The sequence below is a fragment of the Podarcis raffonei genome, chromosome 13, assembly GCF_027172205.1.
Source record: "Podarcis raffonei isolate rPodRaf1 chromosome 13, rPodRaf1.pri, whole genome shotgun sequence".
Taxonomy (NCBI): domain Eukaryota; kingdom Metazoa; phylum Chordata; class Lepidosauria; order Squamata; family Lacertidae; genus Podarcis; species Podarcis raffonei.
In genome coordinates, this window is record NC_070614.1 from 33576005 (window position 1) to 33601109 (window position 25105).

The following is a 25105-nucleotide window of genomic DNA, read 5'->3' on the forward strand; positions in this document are numbered from 1 at the left end:
TTCTCAACCTCAATTAAATACCGACATAGTGCTGCAACTCTATAGCAATTTATAATACAATTACATGAATCAATATTTGAGCACATATCAGTTAGTATGTCTAAATACTTAATGAGGAACAATCTTTGCAGTCCAACCCTGTAGTGGTGGTGTTAGCAGCCAGTTTCCCACACCGTCAACGTGGGCTGCAACACATAGTGTCTTTTGCTCCAATAAGATTATTGGAGGGTTATGGCATTTTCTAATTTTCTCGGGGCAGTCATAACCCCAAAATGCTGTATAGTTGATTCCACTTTTATCAAAATTTCAACAGCTATCTCTGTTTCCAATGTAATGCTGACAGAACACTAGCAATTAGAGAGAAATGGTAACTTCCTCTTTCTACAGGATATTTCTCAGGACTCCATGAATTTATTTATTTATTATTTAATACGCCCGACATGGACAAGTGCTTCAAATGCCCCCCAAACCAATATCCAAATCAGGACTGAAATCAATGCATTCCCAAGACCCTGAATTTCCTCTCTTTCTCAGAGCCTTTGGGGTTCACTTCAGCTTTCTTGTCTCTGTTTTATTCTGTGATCACAGCTTTGGGTTTGCAATATTCACTAAGCACTGGAACACACCGATTGTCAAAGCCAACAATCGGGACGTCACCTTCTCTCTGATCATCTCCCTATTCCTCTGCTTCCTCTGCTCCTTGCTGTTCATTGGCCAGCCTCACACAGTGACCTGCTATTTACGACAAACTGCTTTTGGTATCATCTTTTCTGTGGCTGTTTCATGCATATTGGCCAAAACCATCACTGTGGTTCTGGCTTTCAAGGCCACCAAGCCAGGATCCAGGATGAGGAAATGGGTGGGGAAAAGACTGTCCAATTCTATTCTTCTTGGTTGTTCTTTTACCCAAGCCAGTATTTGTGTCATGTGGCTATGTACTGCTCCTCCATTCCCAGATTTTGACATGTACTCTCTGACTGAAGTAATTGTAATGGAATGCAATGAAGGCTCTGTTAGTATGTCTTATTGTGTCCTGGGTTACCTGGGATTCTTGGCCATTGTCAGCTTCAGTGTGGCTTTCCAGGTCAGAAAGCTGCCAGACACCCTAACCTCTCCACACAAGTTGGAAATGCCCAGAGACAAGCAGCATGTATAACATGCAGGATGGTGTTTGGGTTCATTATTGTGTGTGTGTCTACTCTCTATACTGTACACACTTTGGTAGTTGCAAATGCCTGAGCACACACCTATCACATTATATCTGCCTTTTGCCTCGTGTATTAGTAGTTATTTCAGAACAAATTTACAATATAACCCACACACATCAAGATATGGACAGAATATGTCTATATGAGGGCTAATGTTGTGGAGTATATGAGTATGTCATCTCTGACTCCATCACGTTCCTTTACTCTTCTTTTTACTAGTGTACATGTCACTTTCCCCCCACTAACTTACAGTAAGCTTTAATTGACAGGTTTTATTTTGCTGGAAATGGTATCATTCCTCGAACAACACTCTGGAGACATTGATTTAAACCATGTGATTAACTCAGATTATTATGATTCATCTTCAACCTTGTCAATCTCCTCATGGAATTAAAAACACTAAAGCTATTGTAGTTTGGGATCTTATATAAAACATACCATGTTTGCTGAAAACTGGGATGGGAAGGTTTTGAGAGGAAGAACTATCCCAAACGAACCTTTGCCAATTTCAATTTATGAAAAGAATGTGGATCTATTGAAGGAAGCATTTCTTAAAGGAGATGCTGGTAGGCAGAAAACTGAATTCTAGGTCAAGATTTGCCCAGTGGTGACAGCAATGTTTTTGTGGTTCCTCTTCCTCTTTCTGTGGTTACAACTACCTTCAGCTCAGGGAAAGAAAAAAACTGATTGTGCTGTGACTGATCCTTTCCAGTTCCCATTTGAGTATAATCAGAAAGGTGACCAAATCATCGGAGAGATAACGTCTCAGCTTGGCTTTGTATTTGATGAGTTGTCTTTCAGTGAGCATCCTAAAACCAAGTTGGTTTATGAACTTCTGTAAGTATTTCCTCCCCTCCATTATATGGTCTATGACAAATAATATCTCATAAAATGGCACGATCAGAAATAAGTGTGTATATTTCAAAACATATTTATGCAGTTGTTTCAATGTAATATTCTAATTTTTTAAAATCTTTTTATCCTTTGTCCAGTGAGTGTCTGCTGTCGCAGACATGCTTCATGCAGGAGGTTCCTAGGTTCCTCATGCAGTCGCACACAATGGAAAATGTTATGTGATTCCCTTTTGAGCCAAATTTTGGACACCAGGCCAGCCTTGCACCTCAGCAGCATTCATTGTCCCTTCTTTCGCTCATCTGTTTTATGTTCTCTCTCACAATCCTCATATACATAAACTTCCTAAGGGATTGGATAGCTGTCTTATGTACATATGCTGTAAACCTTTATTTAGGACTCTCCCGAAGAAATATCAGCATATACTGTCCTTGGTATTTGCTGTGAAGGAGATCAATGAGAATGCAAAGATCCTCCCAAATGTCACCCTGGGCTTTCAAATCTATGACAGCTATATAAATGCAAGGATGACTCACCAGAACACCTTGAAGCTTCTGTCCACCACAGAAAGGATTTTCCCCAACTTCAAATGTGACAAGAGGAAGAATCTGATGGCTATTATTGGAGGACTTGACTTTGACATTTCCCTTTACATGGCTATTCTCTTAGGCATCTACAAGATCCCACAGGTAGACTGAGAGTGTAGTTCATGAAGCTTTTATGACTAAAATGCTGAAAATCATTCTATATCCTCAGAATATTTTTCTTTTTTGTTCTCTCTGTCTGAGAGGGGCATAGAGAGACCAAAAGGTATAAAACTGACAGTGAAACATCAGACTTTACTAATTTGTCAAAAAGCTATCCACACTTAACACTTCTCTGCATGATACGCATATAGGACAAGGCATTGTGCATTGCTTTATATTGAGATCAGCACCATGTTTGAAAATGGCAATATTCTCTAAAGTGTTTTGTTCCTCTTAATGATCTGCAAAGTTGATGCAAGTGTATGCATAAATCTCCATGTGGATAATGCATATTGTTATGTTGTTTAGGTGCCCAACTCAGTTTGATAGACTATGCATAAAGTCAAATCCAGTACAAATGCCCAAGAGTCTGATATGATTGAAAAAAAGCAATTCACATCAGGAATATTTTCTATCAGGGTGCAGGACAGAACCCAGGCAGTAAGGCATCACACTTATCAATTCTTCTTATTTACTCACCCTTCAACCTAAGCTCCCAGGGTGGATTGTAACATTAAAACACCATATTAAGAACAGTGTAAAACAAGTTACAATCACAGATAACAAGCACAGACTGATGCTATAAGCAATCTCTCACACTCCCTTCATAGTCCAACTGCAACACAACATTGCAGTGCTGCAAATGGGTCTTACCCTCCAGTAGTTACTGTCACCAGTCTCCCACTTACTCCTACAGCCCAGATGGGAGGGGACCTGGGAGTCACTAAAAGAATTCCTTTTTGAGCTTCCCTTATGAGTTGCTCAGAGTGTTGAAGCAGCTCACACACTCGCTGAGTCTCTCCAAGACATCAGAAGAGTGTGTTGGTCACTTACCACTCCAGTCCTAAACAATTCCAGCAAATTGATTGTCAAGCACCTGGGCACATAGAGGTTCTTAAACCCTGAGACTGGCAATCACAGGCATCTCAGCAATCAAATTAAATCCAAGGGGAAACAAACTAGAGCACTGTGGCTCTAAAACTGGACTAATCCTAACCTTCTCTACAAAAGTTTTCCTGGTCTACTCACCAGTAAGTAGCTTCATAGAAAGTGCATTCTGGTTACTTCCTTCACTGGTAGCTGGCTGGGCTGGCTCATTCATGACACTGGGTCATACAAAAATTTCTACTTGGCTGCAAAGCAACCAACAAACCAAACAGAGATAGGGAGGGAGGTCAGGTGCGACTGACAGAAGAACCATTAGCTAGGGCAGCCCACCCCCACACCACACGCAAGCATGCATGTGATACTGGAGTATGGTACATGCTTCCTCTTTTGGCCTATACAGCCTACAAAAATGCCCCCCTGTCTGTTAGCAAAGGTGGACAAGGCAGCAGACCACGCCCTCTGGGGTAAGATTACCTTACCCCACCTATAGCAATTTGACTGCTCCAATCTGCAAAACTGGCACTGTTATAGGTTTCACACCTGTTTCACATTTTTAAGCACCAACTACACATTGGAACTCCCTTCCTACTGATATGAGGCAGGTACCTTCACTTCTCAATGCCTGCTAAAAATATTTTTCCTTAGACACACCTACCCAGATATTTAGAATGTTGGTGCTTGATGTCATCAGTTTTTAGTTTATGGTGGTTTAATTTATTGATGTTAATTCATTTTGTAAATACTTTTATTGTTTTATCCTTCTTATCAACAACTTTGAATATTTGTTTTTACAATCAAGTGGTGTAAAACTTTTCTGAAATAAAATAAAATGTTTTTTTGACTATTAGGTGGTCTACTTTGAATAAAATATAAAAAGAAAAACCATTTGGAATTAATTCTGAACTGCTGTCCCCCCCCCCTCAGATTGCCAGTTGTGTATTAGCTCCAGTGATGAGACTTGGACCCCAGTTTCCTTCTTTCTATCGGATGGTCCCCAATGAAGCATATCAATATAAAGGGATTGTCTACCTACTTCTGCATTTCCACTGGATCTGGGTAGGGATTGTTGCATCAGGTGATGACAATGGGGAAAATTTTGTGCAAACTTTGATGCCAATGCTTTCACAACATGGTATCTGTACAGCCTTCATTGAAAAAACACCCTCCATATCTCAAACCACAGAGAACTTGGGTTCATTAGGACTATTCCGGGCCAAGTCATTTTCTATGACCATCTCAAATATCAAAGTATTGGTTGTATGTGCAGAACCACAGACCACGACGGCTTTAATATGGATGATATATTTCTTTTCATTATTAGAAGGTGCCACTGAAACATCTATGGGTAAAGTGTGGATTATGACTGCCCACTGGGATTTCTCATTAGAAACTATGCACAGGGCTTCCGATATCCAAGTCTTTGATGGTGCCTTGTCTTTTGTAATATACTCCAAGGAAGTTCTGGGGTTTACACAATTTCTGCAGAACCTACATCCTGATTCCGACAAAGGAGATGGTTTTATCAGAATCTTCTGGCAACAGGCATTCAACTGCTTACTACCTGATTCTAATGAGCACAGGGAAGAGGCTGTTTCTTGTACTGGACAAGAGAGTCTCAAGAGCCTCCCTGGAACTTTGTTTGAAATGAGCATGACAGGCCAAAGTTACAGCATCTATAATGCAGCCCAGGCCATAGCATATACCTTACACAGGTTAAATCTATTCAGGATAAAACATGGAGCAATGGTCAATGGAAGACTAGATCCTCAAAATTTGCAACCTTGGCAGGTGAGATTGGACTTTCAAAGCCACCTTCTTGCCATGACTTTTCTGATATTTGCACAGTGCTTCAATAGAACAAAATTTCATAGACAATCCATCTTTCCTAGAGTTATCCTCCTTTTGTTAGCATACACATACAAGTATTATCCTGTTACCATTCCTTGGTACACTGGCTTGTAAATAGCCCTCTGCACTGATTACAAGAGAAATTAGCAATTCAACATCCAGACTGGCCAAAGAAGTATAATTTGTATAAAACAGAAGATCAGACACCACCCTTTCTGCAGTAAACTTTGATTTTACCAGTTCTGTAGAAAAACAGAGGTGAGATACAGATGGAGGTGGGATATTAGACTGCTGCTGTTTGAGGAAAGCAGTGGGGTTTAAGAAATCTGACAGGCTGCTGTGGAAACCCAAGCAAGATTGGGTACCTTCTGATGTATGTGAAATGGTTTTGACAATTAAGACAATAATCACGGGAAAATAAAAATAAATAAAGAGCTAATGCCATGGCTGAAGCATTTATTGCCAGCTTTTTCAGGGTGGACAGAAAGAATTGTGAGGAATTTCCAGGGATGGATTCAAATTGTCATACAGCTAAGATTAGTGTTATATACCAGGATCCTTGGAGAGACTCAGTGTAAATTAAGAGCATAATAATAATTCCTTTATGTATCAATTTTCTATACTGCCCCTCATCCAAGGATCACAGGGAGGTTTATAATATAAAAACACAAAAATAAACAGCATAATAACAAATAAATAAAATATCCCTCTCACAATTTCAAAGGCCATAGGTTCCTGTGGGTTGGAACCAAGAGCCATCTACCCTAGTGTTCTGTTGAAATAGTCGGCAGATACCTATGGAAGTCGACAAACAGGACTTCAGCAGGACGTAACACTCTTCCATTTGCTGACCAAGATGCTGACACTCAACAGCAGCATTCTTGCAATATACAACCATTGTGAATAAAAGCCAATGGGAGCCCATAGATTTATCTAATCATGACTTAAAGCTGACGATGTTTCTTTCTTTTCATGATTCTTTGACTATCACCACTGAGTAGGACTCAGAGGATTTTCTGCTAAGACAAAGTTGGATAGCCAAAATAGGAAAATATGTTTTCCACTTTCATCTTTTTGCAAAACTTATGTTTAATTCTTTCAATTTAGCTTAACCTTTTCCTGAAAAGCATCTCGTTTAACAACAGTGTGGGTGATACCGTTTCTTTTGATGAGAATGGTGAATTAGCATCTGGATACGATATTGTAAATTGGATGATTTCCCCAAATCACTCCTTTTTCAAGGTGAAAGTAGGAATGATGGACCCATGGGCATCACCAGGCCAAGAATTTAGAGTGAACGAGAAGGCCATCACATGGCACAGTGCATTTAATCAGGTGAGATTACATACCTACATATAAATGTCTACGCTCCACTAGTTCTGAGAAACTTGGGTGCTCATGTATAGAAGCCGCGACCCATAATCTCAGATGCTTGTCCTAGTGTATGAATGGAGGGTGTGGAGCAGAGATCTGTGTTATTACGCATGGGACCAGAAACAGCCCCTTAAATTTCAAAATAAACCCACCATTCAACAGTCTGTCCATTCCTATTTCCCCAGTGGAAGAAGACCAGTTTTGAACTTGTTGCTAAAGACATCTTAAACATTTAGATTACCATCAAGGGAATGATTCATTTGACTCCTAGTTTTGATTTCATACTGATCCCCCCTTCTTCATTTAACAACATTGGGAAATGTTTTCAAACCGGGAATCTATGCATAGCCCTCTTGAGATCTATGGGACATCCTTGGCTGTTTACTTCACAAAACAATTTAGTAAAAATAATTTACAGGACAAATGAGACAAAATAATTCTCTTTTTATGAATAGGCGCTGCCCCTTGCCAGGTGTAATGACCACTGCTATCCTGGCTACAGCAGAAAAAAGAAAGAGGGAAAGCCATTTTGTTGCTATGATTGTGCTCCATGTCCAGAAGGGATGATTTCAGACAAAAATGGTAGGAGATGTATTGCCACCATTTTCCACAGCAACAGCTCAGTTCACCAACACATATTGCACAACTCCAAAAATTAGTTTAATTTATTTGCTTGTTTATTTCAGACATGATTACTTGCTTCAAGTGCCCAGAAGATCGCTTTCCAAACAAGGAACAAGATCAATGCATCCCTAGGCTCCTGAATTTCCTCTCTTTTTCAGAGCCTTTCGGTATCACTTTATCTCTCTTGGCTCTGTCTTTTTCTTTGATCACTGCTTTTGTGCTCAGAGTCTTCACTAAGTATCAAGACACTCCCATTGTCAAGGCCAACAATCGGGACCTCACCTATGCTCTGCTCATCTGCCTATTGTTCTGCTTCCTCTGCTGCTTCCTATTCCTTGGCTGGCCTCACACAGTGACCTGCTATTTAAGACAAACAGTTTTTGGAGTCATCTTCACCGTGGCTCTTTCAAGCATATTGGCAAAAACTATCACTGTGGTTTTAGCATTTGCAGTCACCAAACCAGGAACCAAGATGTTGAAATGGGTTGGGAAACAAATTTCCCACTTCATTCTCTTTGGTTGCTCCTTTGTTCAAGTCTGTATTTGTACTGTATGGCTAAGTACTGCTCCTCCCTTCCCAAATTTTGATATGCACTGCCTGGCAGAAGAAATAATAGCAGAATGCAATGAAGGTTCAGTTTTTATGTTCTACTGTGTTTTGGGGTACTTGGGATTTCTGGCCATGGTCAGCTTCACTGTGGCATTTCTGGCCAGGAAGTTGCCAGACAGCTTCAATGAGGCCAAGTTCATCACTTTCAGCATGTTGGTGTTTTGTAGCGTTTGGTTGTCCTTTGTGCCCTCTTACCTGAGCACAAAGGGGAAATACATGGTGGCTGTGGAGATCTTCTGTATCTTGGCCTCCAGTGCTGGGTTGCTGGGTTGCATATTTGCCCCTAAATGCTACATAATTATTCTGAGGCCTAATCTGAACACAAAGGACCAGTTAACTTGGAGAAAATATTAAGAATCTAATCATTTTTAAATTCTATATGATCTTAAAATGGTGGTATTTATTAAAGAAAATAATTATACTAAAATATATAACTTACTCCTTTGTTTTTCCAAATATTGTTTACCTCTCACTTAGCCAAGGCCTTGATAGCTCAGTTGGTTAGAATGTGGTGCTGATAACTCCTTGATTCTATGATTCAGTGCTTTCCTTATTTTCCTGTTTATTTGAGCTTCTGAAATTGTATTTGTCGTGCAAGATTCATCTATAAGGAGAGTAGAGGTTCCCCCATTGATTAGTCATTTATGTGACTTCCACTGAGGCAAAACATCATTTATCCACTCTACTAGCTATGATAGCTGAATTTTGTAGAAATGTGATGGCCTTGTATTGTATTTGCAAACCATGAGGGTAAGAATATGGGACTGCCACATGCCCGAAAATTATTTTGGAAGGGCCTACTTCTGCCATGGTTATAGTGAATAAAAGTGAACCTGTCAGAAAGTAAATGTACTGTGACACAGGCTTTTCATGTCTTCTGCTGATAACATAACTGGTTTCTGACTGTTCTTTTTGGAGAAGCTCTTCTCTAGCTGCCCTCCCACCTCCCATTTCCCACATTTTCTGCTGAGCCAGAAACCAGCAGAAGCATGCTAGGTTTGATAATGAAGTACAGGGGATGTGGACAATGAGTATAAAAATCTCAATTCCCCACAGAGGGACTGAATATGTCATCTTAGAAACATACAATAGAACTAAAGTGTCGTTTAAGCCTGTGCCAATAAAGTAACCCTAATACTACAACATTCCAGATCAGTGGCCATCCAACCTCTGCTTTAAAATAATAATTATAATGAAAATTATCCTACTAACTTCCAGAGAGATCTGCAAAGCATAATATCTTTTGCCCCAGTGGATTTCTTCCACAGGGCAATACTCTAGAGAGATAATGCTGAACCGTGTAATCATCACATATTACTGTGATTCATCTTCTACCTTGTAAAACTCCTCATGAATTTGTCCGGGGTTAGAAAGACAATGACAAACACAGGGTAAAGACTAAATCAATATATATACCTATATGTAATCAGAGCTGAGAGGAGGTATTTCACACAGCAATGTTTACCCCAGATTGAACTATAGTGGTTTTCCCTCATTAAAAAAATCTGAAGCCACTGAGGGTGAAACTGGATTTTAAACAGAGAAAGGAGAATTCTAGGCCAGTATTTGTCCTTCGGGGAAGCAATGTTCTTGAGACAGCTCTTCCTCTTTATGTTGTTGCAAATGCCTTCAGCTGAAGGAAAGAAAAACATTGCTGCATGTGCCATAATTGATCCTTTCCAGGCTCCATATGAGTATCTTCAGGGGGGAGACCTAATCATTGGAGGGATGTCGTCTCAGCTTATATTTTTAACTGATGAATTACATTTTAGTGAAAAACCCATTATAAAATTTGTAGATCAACTTATGTAAGTATACCCCCTGGTACATATACTTGGTTAGAGAATATTTATTTGAAAGCGTCATGCAAGTTCTGTTTTGTTCAAAAAGTTTACATGTGGTTTTTAAAAATATATTTGTTAGCAATGCATAAATAACGTCTATAACGCAGTACATTTTGCATAATGTTTTGTGGACAAAACATATTTTCCTCCTTTTGATCTTCCTCCAGTGTCCTGCTGTTGTTGCAAGAATGGAGGGAGGGACATTGCCATTTCTCCCAAAGAGCAGGCACATTCTTTTCTCAGAATTTCTCAACAACCTAGAACCCACCCATTAGGCAGGATTCATATTTCAAGTACCAACAGAGAATGCAAATGTAGAAACCCCATCCCCAAAAAGGGAGTCTGTTTTCTTTTTAGTAGCTCAGGTATTGATCTGAATCTTGAAAAGTACAGAAAGCTGAAAAGAAATGGGAAAGACTGTTGCTTTTCCAAGTACCTAATTCAGTTCGATGCACTTTCAGGGCATGTTGTAACTATTCTCACCAACCCCTAATGCAAATAAATGTTTACATGGAAGGCCAGAGTCTTTTTGCACATCATGGGAGGACTTCAAGAGCAGTCCTGTATTGGTGACCCATGTAAAATAGGGCGTAACTATGTGCTCCTCCCCACTGCTGTCCCATTCCTGCACAAGGTCCCTCAATGTTGTGGCTACTCCTCCAGCTGGCAAAAATGATGCACCACCAGCACCTCTTCTTCAACACATACATATATAGAATTATATTATGATGATAAACAATTCCTTTAGTTTGTCCCCCTTGTTTTCTGTGAGTTTAAAAATGTGTAATATCCAATCATAAAATATATTTTCAGCTATACTGATATCTTTCTCACAGAAATATGTATGAAGATGGATTGCAAATCTGTTGTACAAATGATATCAATTTTACTTTAGAACAATATCCAAGAAATACCAGAATGTCCTCTCCTTGGTATTTGCTGTGAAGGTGATAAATGAGAACCCTCAGATCCTACCAAACATCAGCCTGGGATTTCACATCTATGACAGCTATGAAAATGCAAGGATAACTCACCAAAACACCCTGAATCTTCTCTCTGCCACAGAAAACATTATTTCTAACTTCAGATGTGACAGTCAGAAGAATCTGATAGCTGTTATTGGAGGATTAAAGCCTGACACCTCTGTTCACATGGCTACTATCTTAGGCATCTATAAGATGCCACAGGTACAGTGAATTCATGGACCATAAAGCTTTTGCAGCTCTGATTCCATATTAGCCTCCTTCCATATAATCATGCTTTTATTTCTCTTTAATTATTCTCATTTGCTATCTCCATTTTGTTTTCATTATGCTGTCTAGCTGATTTCTTTCAGGTGAGTTGCATACTAGCCCGGTAAAAAAATCCACTACAGCCTGATGTGATTTTCTTGCTAAGCATTCCTGCAATCAAATAATTTAAGTCTACGGGGATTAGCCTTCTGCAGTTGGGGCAGATAGACCAGAAGATTTGTCATGGGTATGGTCTGGCCCAGTCCTGTTCAGTGAGTTTCAGCCTAATAGTTTAAAGATGTTGGCAAGGTGCTTAGACTGGTGTAGCAAAGCATCTGTTCTCTTGTCTATGTTCTTTTATTAAATCTGGCAGGGAGAGAAAATGAATGGGACAGGTAGGTGCTTAATGTTTTGTTGGGAGAGGAAGTAGTCCAGGGAACAGCAGGAAGACAACTGAAAACAGAAAAGGTCCCTTGTTGTTGACCTAACAACAAGCCAGTTTCAATTGTACCCTTCCTTGGGAATTTTCTTGAGTGAGTGTTTGCAGACCAGATCCAGACACATATAGATAAATCCTACGTACATTTTAAAAACTCTGACACCAAGAAAACATGGGCGATTTTTTTTACCCACTAGGTTTTACTCAAACATGAAGGAGACATTATAAACAAAATTACTTGAAATCATTTGGTAACCTACTAAGAAATTGACAATGCAATTCACTAAGCCTAATCCAAAAGCCAACAAACATGTTCTCATCAATGAACACAGAACTTCATGCTATTGGAGCTCATGTTCTTCCAATACACTTAAGAATTTATTATCTCTAGGAAATGGGTTCAATGAAATAAATAATTATAGTAATGTATAATTTCTGCTCATCATGGTTCAATTTTCACCTGCCCTTTTCCAGATTTCCAGCTGTGTATTAGCTCCAGCAATGAACATTCAGTTACAGTTTCCTTCCTTCTACCGGATGGTTCCCAATGAAGTACATCAGTATAAAGGAATTGTGCATCTCCTTCAGTATTTCCAGTGGATATGGGTGGGGATTGTTGCCTCAGATAATGACAACGGAGAGAAGTTCATGCAGACCTTAATACCAATGCTCTCCAAGCATGGAATCTGTACAGCCTTCAAGGAAAAAACACCATCCATATCTAATGCACTAGAGAATTTCAGTTCATTAGAACTCATCCGGGCCAAGTCCTCTGTGATAGTAACACATGTAAAAGTACTAGTGGCATGTGCAGATACTCAGACTATGACATTTTTGCTATTGATGATATATTACTTTTCATTATTAGAAGATATCGCACAAATGTCTATGGGCAAAGTGTGGATTTTGACAGCTGAATGGGATTTCTCATTTGAAACAAGGCTTAGAGGTATGGATATCCAACTGTTTAATGGTGCCTTGTCTTTTGCAATTCACTCAAATGAAGTACTGGGCTTTACAAAATTCCTGCAGAACCTACATCCTAACTCTGCCAAAGGAGATGGTTTTATCAGGAACTTCTGGCAACAGGCTTTCAACTGCTTATTTTCTGATTCAAATGAGCCAATGGACAATACTGATACCTGCACTGGACAAGAGAAACTGGAGAGCCTCCCTGGTGCTCTTTTTGAAATGAGCATGACAAGTCACAGTTACAGCATCTATAATGCAGTCCAGACCATAGCACACAGTTTACATAGTATATACTCATTCAGGCCAAAACACGGAGTAGAAAGAAAGAGACTTAATCATCGAAATCTGCAGCCCTGGCAGGTAAGATTCCACATTTCTCCACAAATTTGCTTTCATGTCTAATCTTAAATGAGATTCAAGTCAGTTCACTGAGTATACCACTAGAAGAAAATTTGCATATGCTATTCACTTTACCTTCAATACTTCTACATAAGATGTACTCATCAGGACATACCACAAGCAAAGACACATAGTCTTAACCTGGATGTTCAAAATCTGCAGCCTTGGCAGGTAAGAGTTCACATCCATGACACCCCTCTTTGTGTGGCTTTTCTAATAGGAGATAACATACAATCCATTGAATACATCAGCAGAGAAAGAATTTGGCCTCTTATTAACATAACCATCCTTTTGTGCAGCTTTTGTGGGTTCGAGCCCCATGTTGGGGAAAAGATTCCTGCATTGCAGGAATAAAATAGAGAATCCATGTGTCCCATTACAACCCTACAAGTCTATGACTCTATGATTCTAAACACCAGAAGGAACTTTCTCACTGTAAGAGGTGTTTGACAGTGGAACAGGCTTCCTCAGAAGGTGATGGACTCTCCTTCCTGGGTGGAATTAAAGCAGAGGTTGGATGGCCATCTTTCATTGATGAGATTCCTGCATGACAGTGTTGGACTAGATAACCCTCAGGATCCATTCCAACTCTACAATTCTATGATTTGTTGGTGGGCAGACACTCTTTGATTTATAAACAAAATGATCAAGAAACATCTAGAAAAAATGGTTATGAATAGGGAGCTATGCAAGGGAAAGCCTTCAAAGGTCCTTATTCCATCCTACATGGTGTGGCCTCAAACAATCTACTTTACCTAAACCTAAAACTGCATATAATGGAAAACACAAGGCTTTCTGTTCAGTTATCATTCCTTTAAAAGAAGGAAGGAAGGAAGGAAGGAAGGAAGGAAGGAAGGAAGGAAGGAAGGAGAGAGAGAGAGAGAGAGAGAGAGAGAGTAGATGAAACACATAATGGAATCTCTTTTAAATTTTTATTGATTTACAAATAAAAGATAAACAAAAAATAAGAAGAAAATAAAAAAAAAAATACACGTTACATATTTCACATCAAAAATTTCACATTTCCATCTCTTATAAGACTTCCTTCAGCTTGTCCGTAAATCATTCGTGGTAATAATTAAAATTACGCATTTCCTAGCTTGTATTGACAATATATCTCTCTCTCATAATGGAATCTCATAAAGACTAACCAATGTGGTCCCTTAGAAGTCTGAAAGTTGCTCTGTTGTTTTGTTCTTTTTCAACATGTTGTAAAATCTGTGCTTGCCTTTTTCAATTTAGCTTCACCCTTTCCTGAAGAATATCTCATTTAACAACAGTGCAGGGGACTTTGTGTCTTTTGATGAAAATGGTGAATTAGCAGATGGATTTGATATTATAAACTGGGTTACTTTTCCAAACCAATCCTTTTTACGAGTAACAGTAGGGAGAATTAATCCACAAGCAGTGCAAGGCCAAGAGTTCACCGTAAATAAAGAGGCAATCACATGGCACAACATATTTAATCAGGTGGGACTGAATTATATGTTTAATGCAATGGAGTATACAATTAGAGTAATATAATTGCTATGTTTTTTAAGGAAACCCCCAGAGTTATTGAGGTGTTGTTGTTGTTTTTTACAAAAACACCAAAAACACACACACAATATTTCGGTGGACTTGTCTAAAATCCAGGACAAAGCACTGTCAAATTCACCCCAGACATCAATTCTGCCTTTGAAATGCAGACATAAGCAGCCCTAAACCTAACATATATAGATTCTAAGATATAAAGAGATATAATAGAAGTGAGGAAACAACAGCCCATGGGTCAGGATTGTCCTGCCAAAGAGTACAATTTGGCTTGTAAGACCATTTTCCCTTCTCCATGTCCATCTGCCCAGCAGCTGCTATTACTGGTTATGTCAGCTATTGGATAGGAGGAAAGGGTTTAATCCTGAGCTGACTGTGCAATCCTGTTCCCAGCGTTGGTGCTCTGTAAGCACTGAGTAGAGTGCTCAGCTAGAGGAGATGGCTACACAGGCCACCAAAAACATTCCACATAAAATGGCCCAGGAGGACTCCCCTGTGTGAGTGCCTGAGGGCCCTGCTCTTGCCACTTACCATCTGGCCTGGGGCGGGGCCTGGGGCCTCATAAGGACTGCGTGCTGCTTGCTGCCTGCTGCCCAGGAGGACTCCCCTGTGTGAGTGCCTGAGGGCCCTGCTCTTGCCACTTACCATCTGGCCTGGGGCGGGGCCTGGGGCCTCATAAGGACTGCGTGCTGCTTGCTGCCTGCTGCCCAGGAGGACTCCCCTGTGTGAGTGTCTGATGGGCCCTGCTCTTGCCACTTACCATCTGGCCGGGGGCGGGGCCTGAAGCCTCATAAGGACTGCGTGCTGCTTGCTGCCGCTGCCCAGGAGGACTCCCCTGTGTGAGTGCCTGAGGTCCCTGCTCCTTCCTGCCACTTACCATCTGGCCAGGGGCGGGGCCTGAAGCCTCATAAGGACTGCGTGCTGCTTGCTGCCTGCTGCCCAGGAGGACTCCCCTGAGTGAGTGCCTGAGGGCCCTGCTCCTTCCTGCCACTTACCATCTGGCCAGGGGCGGGGCCTGAAGCCTCATAAGGACTGCGTGCTGCTTGCTGCCTGCTGCCCAGGAGGACTCCCCTGTGTGAGTGCCTGAGGGCCCTGCTCTTGCCACTTACCATCTGGCCTGGGGCGGGGCCTGGGGCCTCATAAGGACTGTGTGCTGCTTGCTGCCGCTGCCCAGGAGGACTCCCCTGTGTGAGTGCCTGAGGGCCCTGCTCCTTCCTGCCACTTACCATCTGGCCAGGGGCGGGGCCTGAAGCCTCATAAGGACTGCGTGCTGCTTGCTGCCTGCTGCCCAGGAGGACTCCCCTGTGTGAGTGCCTGAGGGCCCTGCTCTTGCCACTTACCATCTGGCTGGGGGCGGGGCCTGAAGCCTCATAAGGACTGCGTGCTGCTTGCGGCCGCTGCCCAGGAGGACTCCCCTGTTTGAGTCCCTGAGGGCCCTGCTCTTGCCACTTACCACCTGGCCCAGGGCAGGGCCTGACAGGCCTCACCAGGACAGTTGTTACTGCCAGGGGGGCACAGAGTGTTTTTAGAGTGGTTTTAAAATGTTTTAAAAAAATTTCTTTTGGATTTTTTGTATGTGGCGGGTGGGGGTGGGATGGATGTTTGGTTGGGCTTGGGGAATTTTTTTATTTTTATTTTGATGTTTTTGTAATTTTTACATTATTTTTTTTGTTTGTATTGTTTTATTGGTTTTGTTTGTTTGTTTAAGGTGTTATTTTGTTCTTAGGGGGAGGGGTCAGGGCTGCCGGGGAGTGGGCCCCAGCCCACAAAATGGCTGGGGCATGTTCCACAGGGGGGGATGCACTGGGACAACTGATCTCAGTGATCACGGGTAGGAGGAGGAGTTACGCTAAGACTAGACCACGTCATTACAGAGGGGGCAGGCTTAGTCGTTGTCTGAGGACTATTCCTGCCTCCGGGTCTGGTCTTGACCGGATGGATACTAGAATCAGCAAGGGATACCCACATGACCTGAAGGTGCTGCTGTGCAATGCCAGGTCAATGATTCATAAGACCACTGCCATCCATGACTTGATCATGGATGGAGGACTTGACCCGGCATGTGTAACAGAGACTTGGTTGGATGAAGCAGATGGGCCTGTCCTTGCCGCTGCTTGTCCACCAGGTTTCTCTTACGCACAGCAACCCAGGTCATGTGGGCGGGGAGGGGGGGTTGCAGTGATTTTTAGGAAGTCATTAGTTTGCACCAGGCGTCCTATTGGGAAGACCCAGTTTTCCGAGTGCATGTTCTGGAAGTTGGGCAATAGGGGCAGTACAGGATTCCTTTTGGTGTACCGACCTCCCCGCTGCACCAAGGATTCCCTGTCCGAGCTGCTTCAGGTCGTGGCGGATGTTCTCCTGGAGACACCTAGCTTGGTCGTCCTAGGGGATTTTAACATCCATGCCGACACGACCTTACAAGGGGTCGCTCGGGACTTCGTGGAAAGCATGGCCTCCATGGGGCTGTCCCTGAATAAGTCTGGCCCAACCCATAGCTGCGGACATGCCTTGGACCTGGTGTTTACCTCTATGGATGTTGGTGATCTGACACTAAGTAAAAGCGAAACGAAAGAAGTGCCATGGTCAGATCACTTCCTGGTGCAACTGGACTTCTCTGCGACCCATCCCCTCTGCAGGGAGGTGGGACCAATTCGGATGGTCCGCCCCCGCCACTTAATGGATCCAAATGGTTTCCAGAGAGTGGTAGGGGATGCTTTATCCCATGTTGATGGCCTTTCAGCTGATTCCCTGGTGGCCCGCTGGAATGTGGAGTTAACCAGGGCTATTGACTGTTTGGCTCCGAAGCGCCCTCTCCGATTGCATGGAGCCCGGACAGCCCCGTGGTTTTCCACGGATCTGAGGGCAATGAAACAATCGTTGAGACGGCTAGAGCGCCGGTGGCGGATAACTCATTCCGAATCTGACCGGACACAGGTTAGAGCTCAACGTCGAGCCTACCAAGTGGCGATAGCGACGGCGAAGAAGAATTTCTTCACCGCCTCTATTGCATCTGCAGAAAACAGTAGCAGGAGACTTTTTCAGGTGGTTCACAATTTAGCGGAACCACCTGCAACATCGGGGCCCAGTATGGGCCACATGTTCTCCTGCAATGATTTTGCAAAGTTTTTTGCAGATAAAATCGCTCAGATTCGGGAAGAAGTAGACTCCACCGTGGGAGCAGGGCCGGGGCGGGAGAGTGCTAGAGTTCTGTCTAGTCAAGTTGAGTGGGATCAATTCCAATCTGTTACCTCTGAGGACGAGTGAAACCAACCACCTGTCTCCTGGATCCTTGCCCATCCTGGCTTATAAAAGCTAGCCGGGAAGGACTGGGCGATGGGCTTCGTGGGGTGGTGAATGCTTCCCTCCGTGAGGGAGCCTTCCCAGACCCGCTGAAAGAGGCGGTTATTAAACCGCTTCTTAAAAAACCATCTTTAGATGCGGCCACGATGGCCAACTATCGCCCAGTCTCAAATCTTCCATTCTTGGGCAAGGTGATTGAGCGAGCGGTTGCCGAACAACTCCAGGCACGCCTGGAAGAAGCGGACCATTTGGATCCCTTCCAGTCGGGATTCAGGCCTCATCATGGGACTGAAACTGCCTTGGTCGCACTGGTTGATGATCTCCGGCGGGCTAGGGACAAAGGTGAGAGCTGTTTCCTAGTTCTGCTGGATCTCTCAGCGGCGTTTGATACCATCGACCATAACATCCTTCTGGACCGTCTTGAGGGGCTGGGAGCTGGGGGCACTGTCATACAGTGGTTCCGCTCCTTCCTCCTGGGCCGTGTTCAGAAAGTGGTGGTGGGGGATGAGTGTTCAGACCCCTGGGCTCTCACTTGTGGGGTGCCTCAGGGTTCTGTCCTCTCCCCCATGCTTTTCAACATTTACATGCAGCCGCTGGGAGAGATCATCAGGAGGTTTGGGCTGGGTGTTCATCAGTATGCGGATGATACCCAGCTCTACCTCTCTTTTAAATCAGAACCAGTGAGGGCGGTGAAGGTCCTGTGTGAGTGTCTGGAGGCGGTTGGAGGATGGATGGCGGCTAACAGATTGAGGTTGAATCCTGACAAGACAGAAGTACTGTTTTTGGGGGACAGGAGGCGGGCAGGTGTGGAGGATTCCCTGGTCCTGAATGGGGTAACTGTGCCCCTGAAGGACCAGGTGCGCAGCCTGGGAGTCATTTTGGACTCACAGCTGTCCATGGAGGCACAGGTCAAATCTGTGTCCAGGGCAGCTGTTTACCAGCTCCATCTGGTACGTAGGCTGAGACCCTATCTGCCTGCGGACTGTCTCGCCAGAGTGGTGCATGCTCTGGTTATCTCCCGCTTGGACTACTGCAATGCGCTCTACGTGGGGCTACCTTTGAAGGTGACTCGGAAACTACAACTAATCCAGAATGCGGCAGCTAGACTGGTGACTGGGGGCGGCCGCCGAGACCATATAACACCGGTCTTGAAAGACCTACACTGGCTCCCAGTACGTTTCCGAGCACAATTCAAAGTGTTGGTGCTGACCTTTAAAGCCCTAAACGGCCTCGGTCCAGTATACCTGAAGGAGCGTCTCCACCCCCATCATTCTGCCCGGACGCTGAGGTCCAGCGCCGAGGGCCTTCTGGCGGTTCCCTCATTGCGAGAAGCAAAGCTACAGGGAACCAGGCAGAGGGCCTTCTCGGTAGTGGCGCCCGCCCTGTGGAACGCCCTTCCAGCAGATGTCAAAGAGATAAACAACTACCTGACATTCAGAAGACATCTTAAGGCAGCCCTGTTCAGGGAAGTTTTTAACGTGTGATATTTTACTGTATTTTTGGTTTTTATGGAAGCCGCCCAGAGTGGCTGGGGAGGCCCAGCCAGATGGGCGGGGTATAAATAATAAATTATTATTATTATTATTATAAAAGTCCTCCAAAGCTTGTGCTGACCTGACCAGCCACTGATGTCTCCCGATTCTGCTGCTTACATAGTTTACATTTTGTAGTTTTCTTCTCATGTTTTCTACTGTTTCTTCAGAAGTTTCAGCTGTGTTACAGATAATATCAGAAGATGCCATGGGGCTGGTGTGGGAAGCCAGACTTGGCCCACAGGTTCTAGATATGAAGTTTCAAAGCTTTCCCACACACCTTTCATTTTCAGTGGTAATCACTTACTCAAAAAATACCTAATTTCTGATTTATTTCCTTCAGTTAGAATGCACACATGTCAACTTCTCTCACGAGAAGCAACGTTGGCGCGAGCTGCCTTGTTTACATTGTAAAAAAGTCAAGTACACTTTCTCTTTTTTTATGGATAGGTGTTGCCACTTGCAGTGTGCAATGAGCACTGCCATCCAGGCTGCAGCAGAAAAAAGAAGGAGGGATTGCCATTTTGTTGCTATGATTGTGCTTTATGTCCAGATGGGATGATTTCGAATCAAAATGGTAGGAGATATCATGCACACTGATATAAAAAAAACCCATAATTCATTTAAACAGTTTCTTCTTTCGAGCAATACAATTCTCCTAAACACAGGAGCAAGTGTGGCAAACTAGCTATGACACACGTCCAAATCCACTTGCTTTGGTCTCTATCTGGCCCAAGAAATTTATGTGGCCCCTCAGGTTCCTAGTAGCACTAGGACACGCCAGTGAAACTCCCAAACTTCAGTTGAGCCAAACAGCTTTTTCAGTTGAGAAAAAAACGTGGTATAACTCAAGTACTATTTTATATGATGGTTTTTCATTCTGCCTAGTTTAGCTGGCTTAGACAGGTGTAGACCCACTCCTGAGCATAGTTTGGATTTGGTGTAGCTTACTGCAGTTTGCTTTACACTAGCTTCTTGTGTATAACATTGTTCCCTCACTGGTAATTGCTAATAAATATAATAAAACTAAGATTATCTAGAGCTGTGGGAGATATATTGCCTCCTGGCACTATCTTTTCAGTTGTCTACATTCATTTCGTATTACAAAATATGATACAGGTCAGGAGAACAGGATTATAGGAACTGATGTCTCATGAAAAATGTTGGCTTGTTTCTTGGAACTGATATATCATTGATTTGATTTTTCAGACATGAATTATTGCTTCAAATGTCAAGAAACTCAATTCCCAAATAAGAACAGAGACCAATGCATTCCCAAGATTCTCCATTTCCTCTCTTTCTCAGAACCCCTGGGGATCTGTTTAGCAGTCTTGGCTCTCTCTTTTTCTTTGATCACAGCTCTGATTCTTGGAGTCTTCACAAAACATTGGGACACTCCCATTGTCAAAGCCAACAATCAGGACCTAACATGCTCTCTGCTCATCAGCCTTTTTCTCTGCTTTCTCTGCTCCTTGCTATTCATCGCCAAGCCTCACATTGTGACCTGCTACTTACGACAAACTACTTTTGGCATTCTCTTCTCATTTGCTGTGTCTTGTGTGTTGGCAAAAACCATCACAGTGGTTCTGGCTTTCATGGCCACGAAACCAGGATCCAGGATGAGGAAATGGGTGGGGAAAACATTCACAAACTCTATTCTGCTTGCCTGTTCCTTTATACAAACCTGCATTTGTACTGTATGGCTCAGTACTGCTCCGCCATTTCTAGAGTTTGACATGTACTCAATGAATGAAGAAATTGTAGTAAAATGCAATGAAGGTTCAATTTCAATGTTTTATTGTGTCCTTGGTTACTTGGGATTTCTGGCTAGTGTTAGCTTTGCCGTGGCTTTCCAGGCCAGAAAGTTGCCAGACAGTTTCAATGAAGCGAAGTTCATCACTTTCAGCATGTTGGTGTTTTGCAGTGTTTGGTTGTCCTTTGTTCCCTCTTACCTGAGCACCAAGGGGAAATACATGGTGGCTGTGGAGATCTTCTCCATCTTGGCCTCCAGTGCTGGGTTATTGGGATGCATCTTTTCCCCAAAATGCTACATAATTATCATGAGGCCTGACTTTAACAGCAAAAACCAGATAATTTGCAGAAATCAATAAGAATCTATCCATTCTGGTTTTTTCTGAGTCTTTCTTTTCTTTTCGACAATTGTGATATTTATTGCTTATTACAAAAAAATAAAAGGACCCTCTGTCCTTCCCATGTTTTCTTTTCACACTCATTCGTCTAAATATTTATTGAGGAACAGTCTTTGCAGCCCAGCCCAGCAGTGTTGGTGTGAGAAGCCAGCTTTTCACACCATCCACATGGTGGAGAAGCACTTTGCCGCCACAAGGGATTCTGGGCCAAGAGCAGGAACTTATCAATATCTATGCTGGGTCCCCAAAGGATAGGTCTTAAGAACGAAAGAGAGTGGACTGGGTGATCGTTGAATACATGCCCAATGCCTATGCCAAGCCTATTTTTCTGCAATCAATAAGCTGTTAACTAATTTAATTCAGCATTAGACTCCTTGCCTTTATTTACCACATAATCCCCCCTCTCCCACCCAAAGCTTCACTGTACCTGGGTCTGAAATCAAGACCAGCTTCATAAAAAACACAGTAAGTGCATTGAGCTTTTTGCCATAAGAAGGGAGAAGGGATAGGACGGTAATATTAATGGCACTTCTATCCTATGTATGTCTCCTTCATCTCTACCTCAGTTCCAGGGACTATGTCATCACCTGCCAGTTCTCTCCATAGGCCCTATTTACTTTATATGCCACATTTCTCCAACTAGATTGCACATGTTTAAAGTAGCATTTTGCACAGGAGAGTATTCTGGATAAATTGGAACCCCCCTGTAATTATATCAGATACCTATGATTTATCCTCAAATTTCTCCATGTGGATTTGTTAGGACCACAAATACATTAGCAAACAGAGTCTGGATGTTCATATGAAATATATCTAAGCTTGCTAAGAACATGTATAAGGGGCTTGGGGGGGAAGAGCTATCCTAACCTAATCTTTAATGAAAGTAGTTGAAGGAGGTGAATAGATAGAAAAGAGAAGTGTAGATCACATTTTGCCCTGAGATTTCAGGGATGTGTTTGTGGTGGTTATTCCTCTTTCTGTGGCTTCAGCTTCCTCCAACAGTGACAAAGGAAGATAGTGATACGTGCACTATGACTGAACCATTTCAATTCCCCTATGAGTATGATCAAAAAGGGGACCTAATCATAGGACAGATGACTTCTCAGTATGGCTTTGTATCTGATGAATTTTATTTCCATGAACACCCTAAAACCAGCATCATATATGAACTACTGTAAGTGTGTTTTGCCCTTCATAACCTGCAATCGGTCAGGTTTGTTTCTATACACACTGTGAGGGAATGTGACCTTTTGCACCAGTCCCTGCTGATAAGAAAATAGCTCATGCAGTAAAGTTAAAGCCCTTATTGGGTAGGATTAGAGGGGGAGGAGAGAACATAAAAGCAAAATACAAATATCTGAAGTTCCCAAACAGTCACCCCAACTAGGCTGCTGGGTCATCCTCACACTATGAAGAAATGTGTTAGCGATATGCCTAAATTCCCAAAGCATATTATCATGACAAGTTGTCTATGCTGTATGTTCCATTTTTTGTAATGTGTATTTTTACCATAGCTCCCATCATGAGTCCCGGTTTGTGAATTTTAAGTGAGCACAAGTGATGCTGTGTGTGCTTTCTTAGCTGCAAATTATTGATGTGGAATGTATACATGCTTGTAATTATGTGCAGTGCTTGGCTGTTACTTTCACCATATTATGAATGATTGCAGCTTGTGGCAGCGTGTGCTGGGTTGAAATTGTTACTTTAGTTGTATATTTTAAATTTATGTTTTCCTCTTGATAGGTTCCTTGCAGCAGTCTGAGTAAGTACAATGCATGGCATAATTGAATTTTTAAATATGCAAACTTCCATCCTAATAGTATCATGGCATTCTCAAAGAAAAATGCTTCATGAAAAAATAGATATCTCTCTTATATAAAATATCACACTTTTATTAGTGCAAGGCCAAAGAATTATCAGCACATTGTCTCTTTGGTATTCGCTGTGAAAGAGATAAATGAGAACCAAAAGGTCCTACCAAATGTAAGCCTGGGATTCCACATTTATGATGGCTACACAAACGCAGGGATGACTCATCAAAACACCATGAAACTTCTGTCCACCTCGGAAAGGATTGTTCCCAACTTCAAATGTGACAAGAAAAAGAAAATCATAGCTGTCATTGGAGGACTTTACTCTGATATTTCCCTTCACATGGCAACTGTCTTAGGCATCTACAAAATTCCCCAGGTAGAGTGTATCCTCTGGAACTGGTCTCTTGTCCTTTTTCATTAGTGGAAAATGAATGACAATGGACACAAAAGTTCATAAAATAATTTTTTTTGGAAGAAATATACATGCCTCTTCATTATATAGATGGGGAATAGGGACTTATGCACAATTTCATCTTGAGGTCAGCATACATCCTAAGGCAGTGCTTTATATGTTTTGCAAATATGATGCACAAGAGATTCCTAGATTATTTTCACAGACTAATTTGCTGTTTGAGTGTTTCTAATGAGGATACCTCAAACTAGTATTGTGTTGAACTATTCATTGGAAGTAAATAAAAAAAATGTCCAGTAGCACCTTAGAGACCAACTAAGTATGTTCTGGGTATAAGCTTTCGTATGCACATTCATTGGAAGGTTTCAGAAGGAAAGGCTGGGCTGGGGTAACAAATTTGAATAACTTGAAAATTTGAATAATTTGAAATTTTCAGATATCCCACAAATACACAAATATACAAATAACACAATAAAGATGCTGGCATCTATGAACAATTGAATAGTACTTTTAATACTCTCAGAACTTGTAGCCCAAGAACACTTATCTTGATAACTCAACAATATTCCTTCTTTCTTTCTTTCTTTCTTTCTTTCTTTCTCCTTCTCTCTCTCTCTCTCTTCACATGGATTCCATGTCAGCAGTAATCCGGGTTGAATCCTTACTGTTTTGTTTAATTTGTGTGCATTCTGGTGAAACTAACATTTCCACTCCCCTTTTCAGATTGCCAACTGTGTATTAGCTCCAGTGATGAAAATTGAGCCTGAGATATTATCTTTTTACCGGATGGTACCGAATGAAGTATATCAGTACAAAGGAATTGTCCATCTCCTTCTGTATTTCCAGTGGACATGGGTGGGGATACTTGCATCAGATCATGAGAATGGAGAAAAGTTCATACAGACTATGCTGTCACTGTTCGCTCAGCATGGAATCTGTGCAGCCTTCATTGAAAAAACACCTTCCATGTCTCAAACAGCAAAGCATTTAGGTTCACTAGGACTCTTTCGGGCCAAGTCCTTTTCAATGACCATCTCCAAAGTCAAAGTATTGGTTGCATGTGCAGAACCTCAGACTATGACAGCACTGATATGGTTGATATATTTCTTTTCAATAGTAGAGGGTATCACAGAGATAGCTATGGGTAAAGTGTGGATTATGACAGCCCAATGGGATTTCTCATTAAATACAATGCAAAAGACTTCTGATATCCAGGTTTTTGATGGTGCCTTGTCTTTTGCAATTAACTCAAATGAAGTGGTAGGATTTAAGGAATTCCTGAAGATTCGAAATCCGAATGTCATCAAAGAAGATGGTTTTATCAGGAT

The 25105-nt window shown here is 42.2% G+C and overlaps 2 protein-coding genes across 2 annotated transcripts; both read left to right on the forward strand.

Moving 5' to 3' along the window:
- The first annotated feature begins 1647 nt into the window (after positions 1–1647).
- On the forward strand, positions 1648–8504 carry LOC128398817 (vomeronasal type-2 receptor 26-like). The gene is made up of 7 exons (XM_053360073.1): positions 1648–1774; positions 1874–2045; positions 2458–2749; positions 4619–5482; positions 6650–6877; positions 7372–7498; positions 7603–8504. Exons 1-7 carry the CDS (start codon positions 1648–1650, stop codon positions 8502–8504), a joined length of 2712 nt encoding a protein of 903 aa, XP_053216048.1.
- Positions 8505–20612: 12108 nt separating this feature from the next.
- LOC128398818 (vomeronasal type-2 receptor 26-like) lies at positions 20613–21512 on the forward strand. Its single transcript, XM_053360074.1, has one exon. The coding sequence runs from the start codon at positions 20613–20615 to the stop codon at positions 21510–21512; it is 900 nt and encodes a 299-aa protein (XP_053216049.1).
- The last annotated feature ends 3593 nt before the right edge of the window (positions 21513–25105 follow it).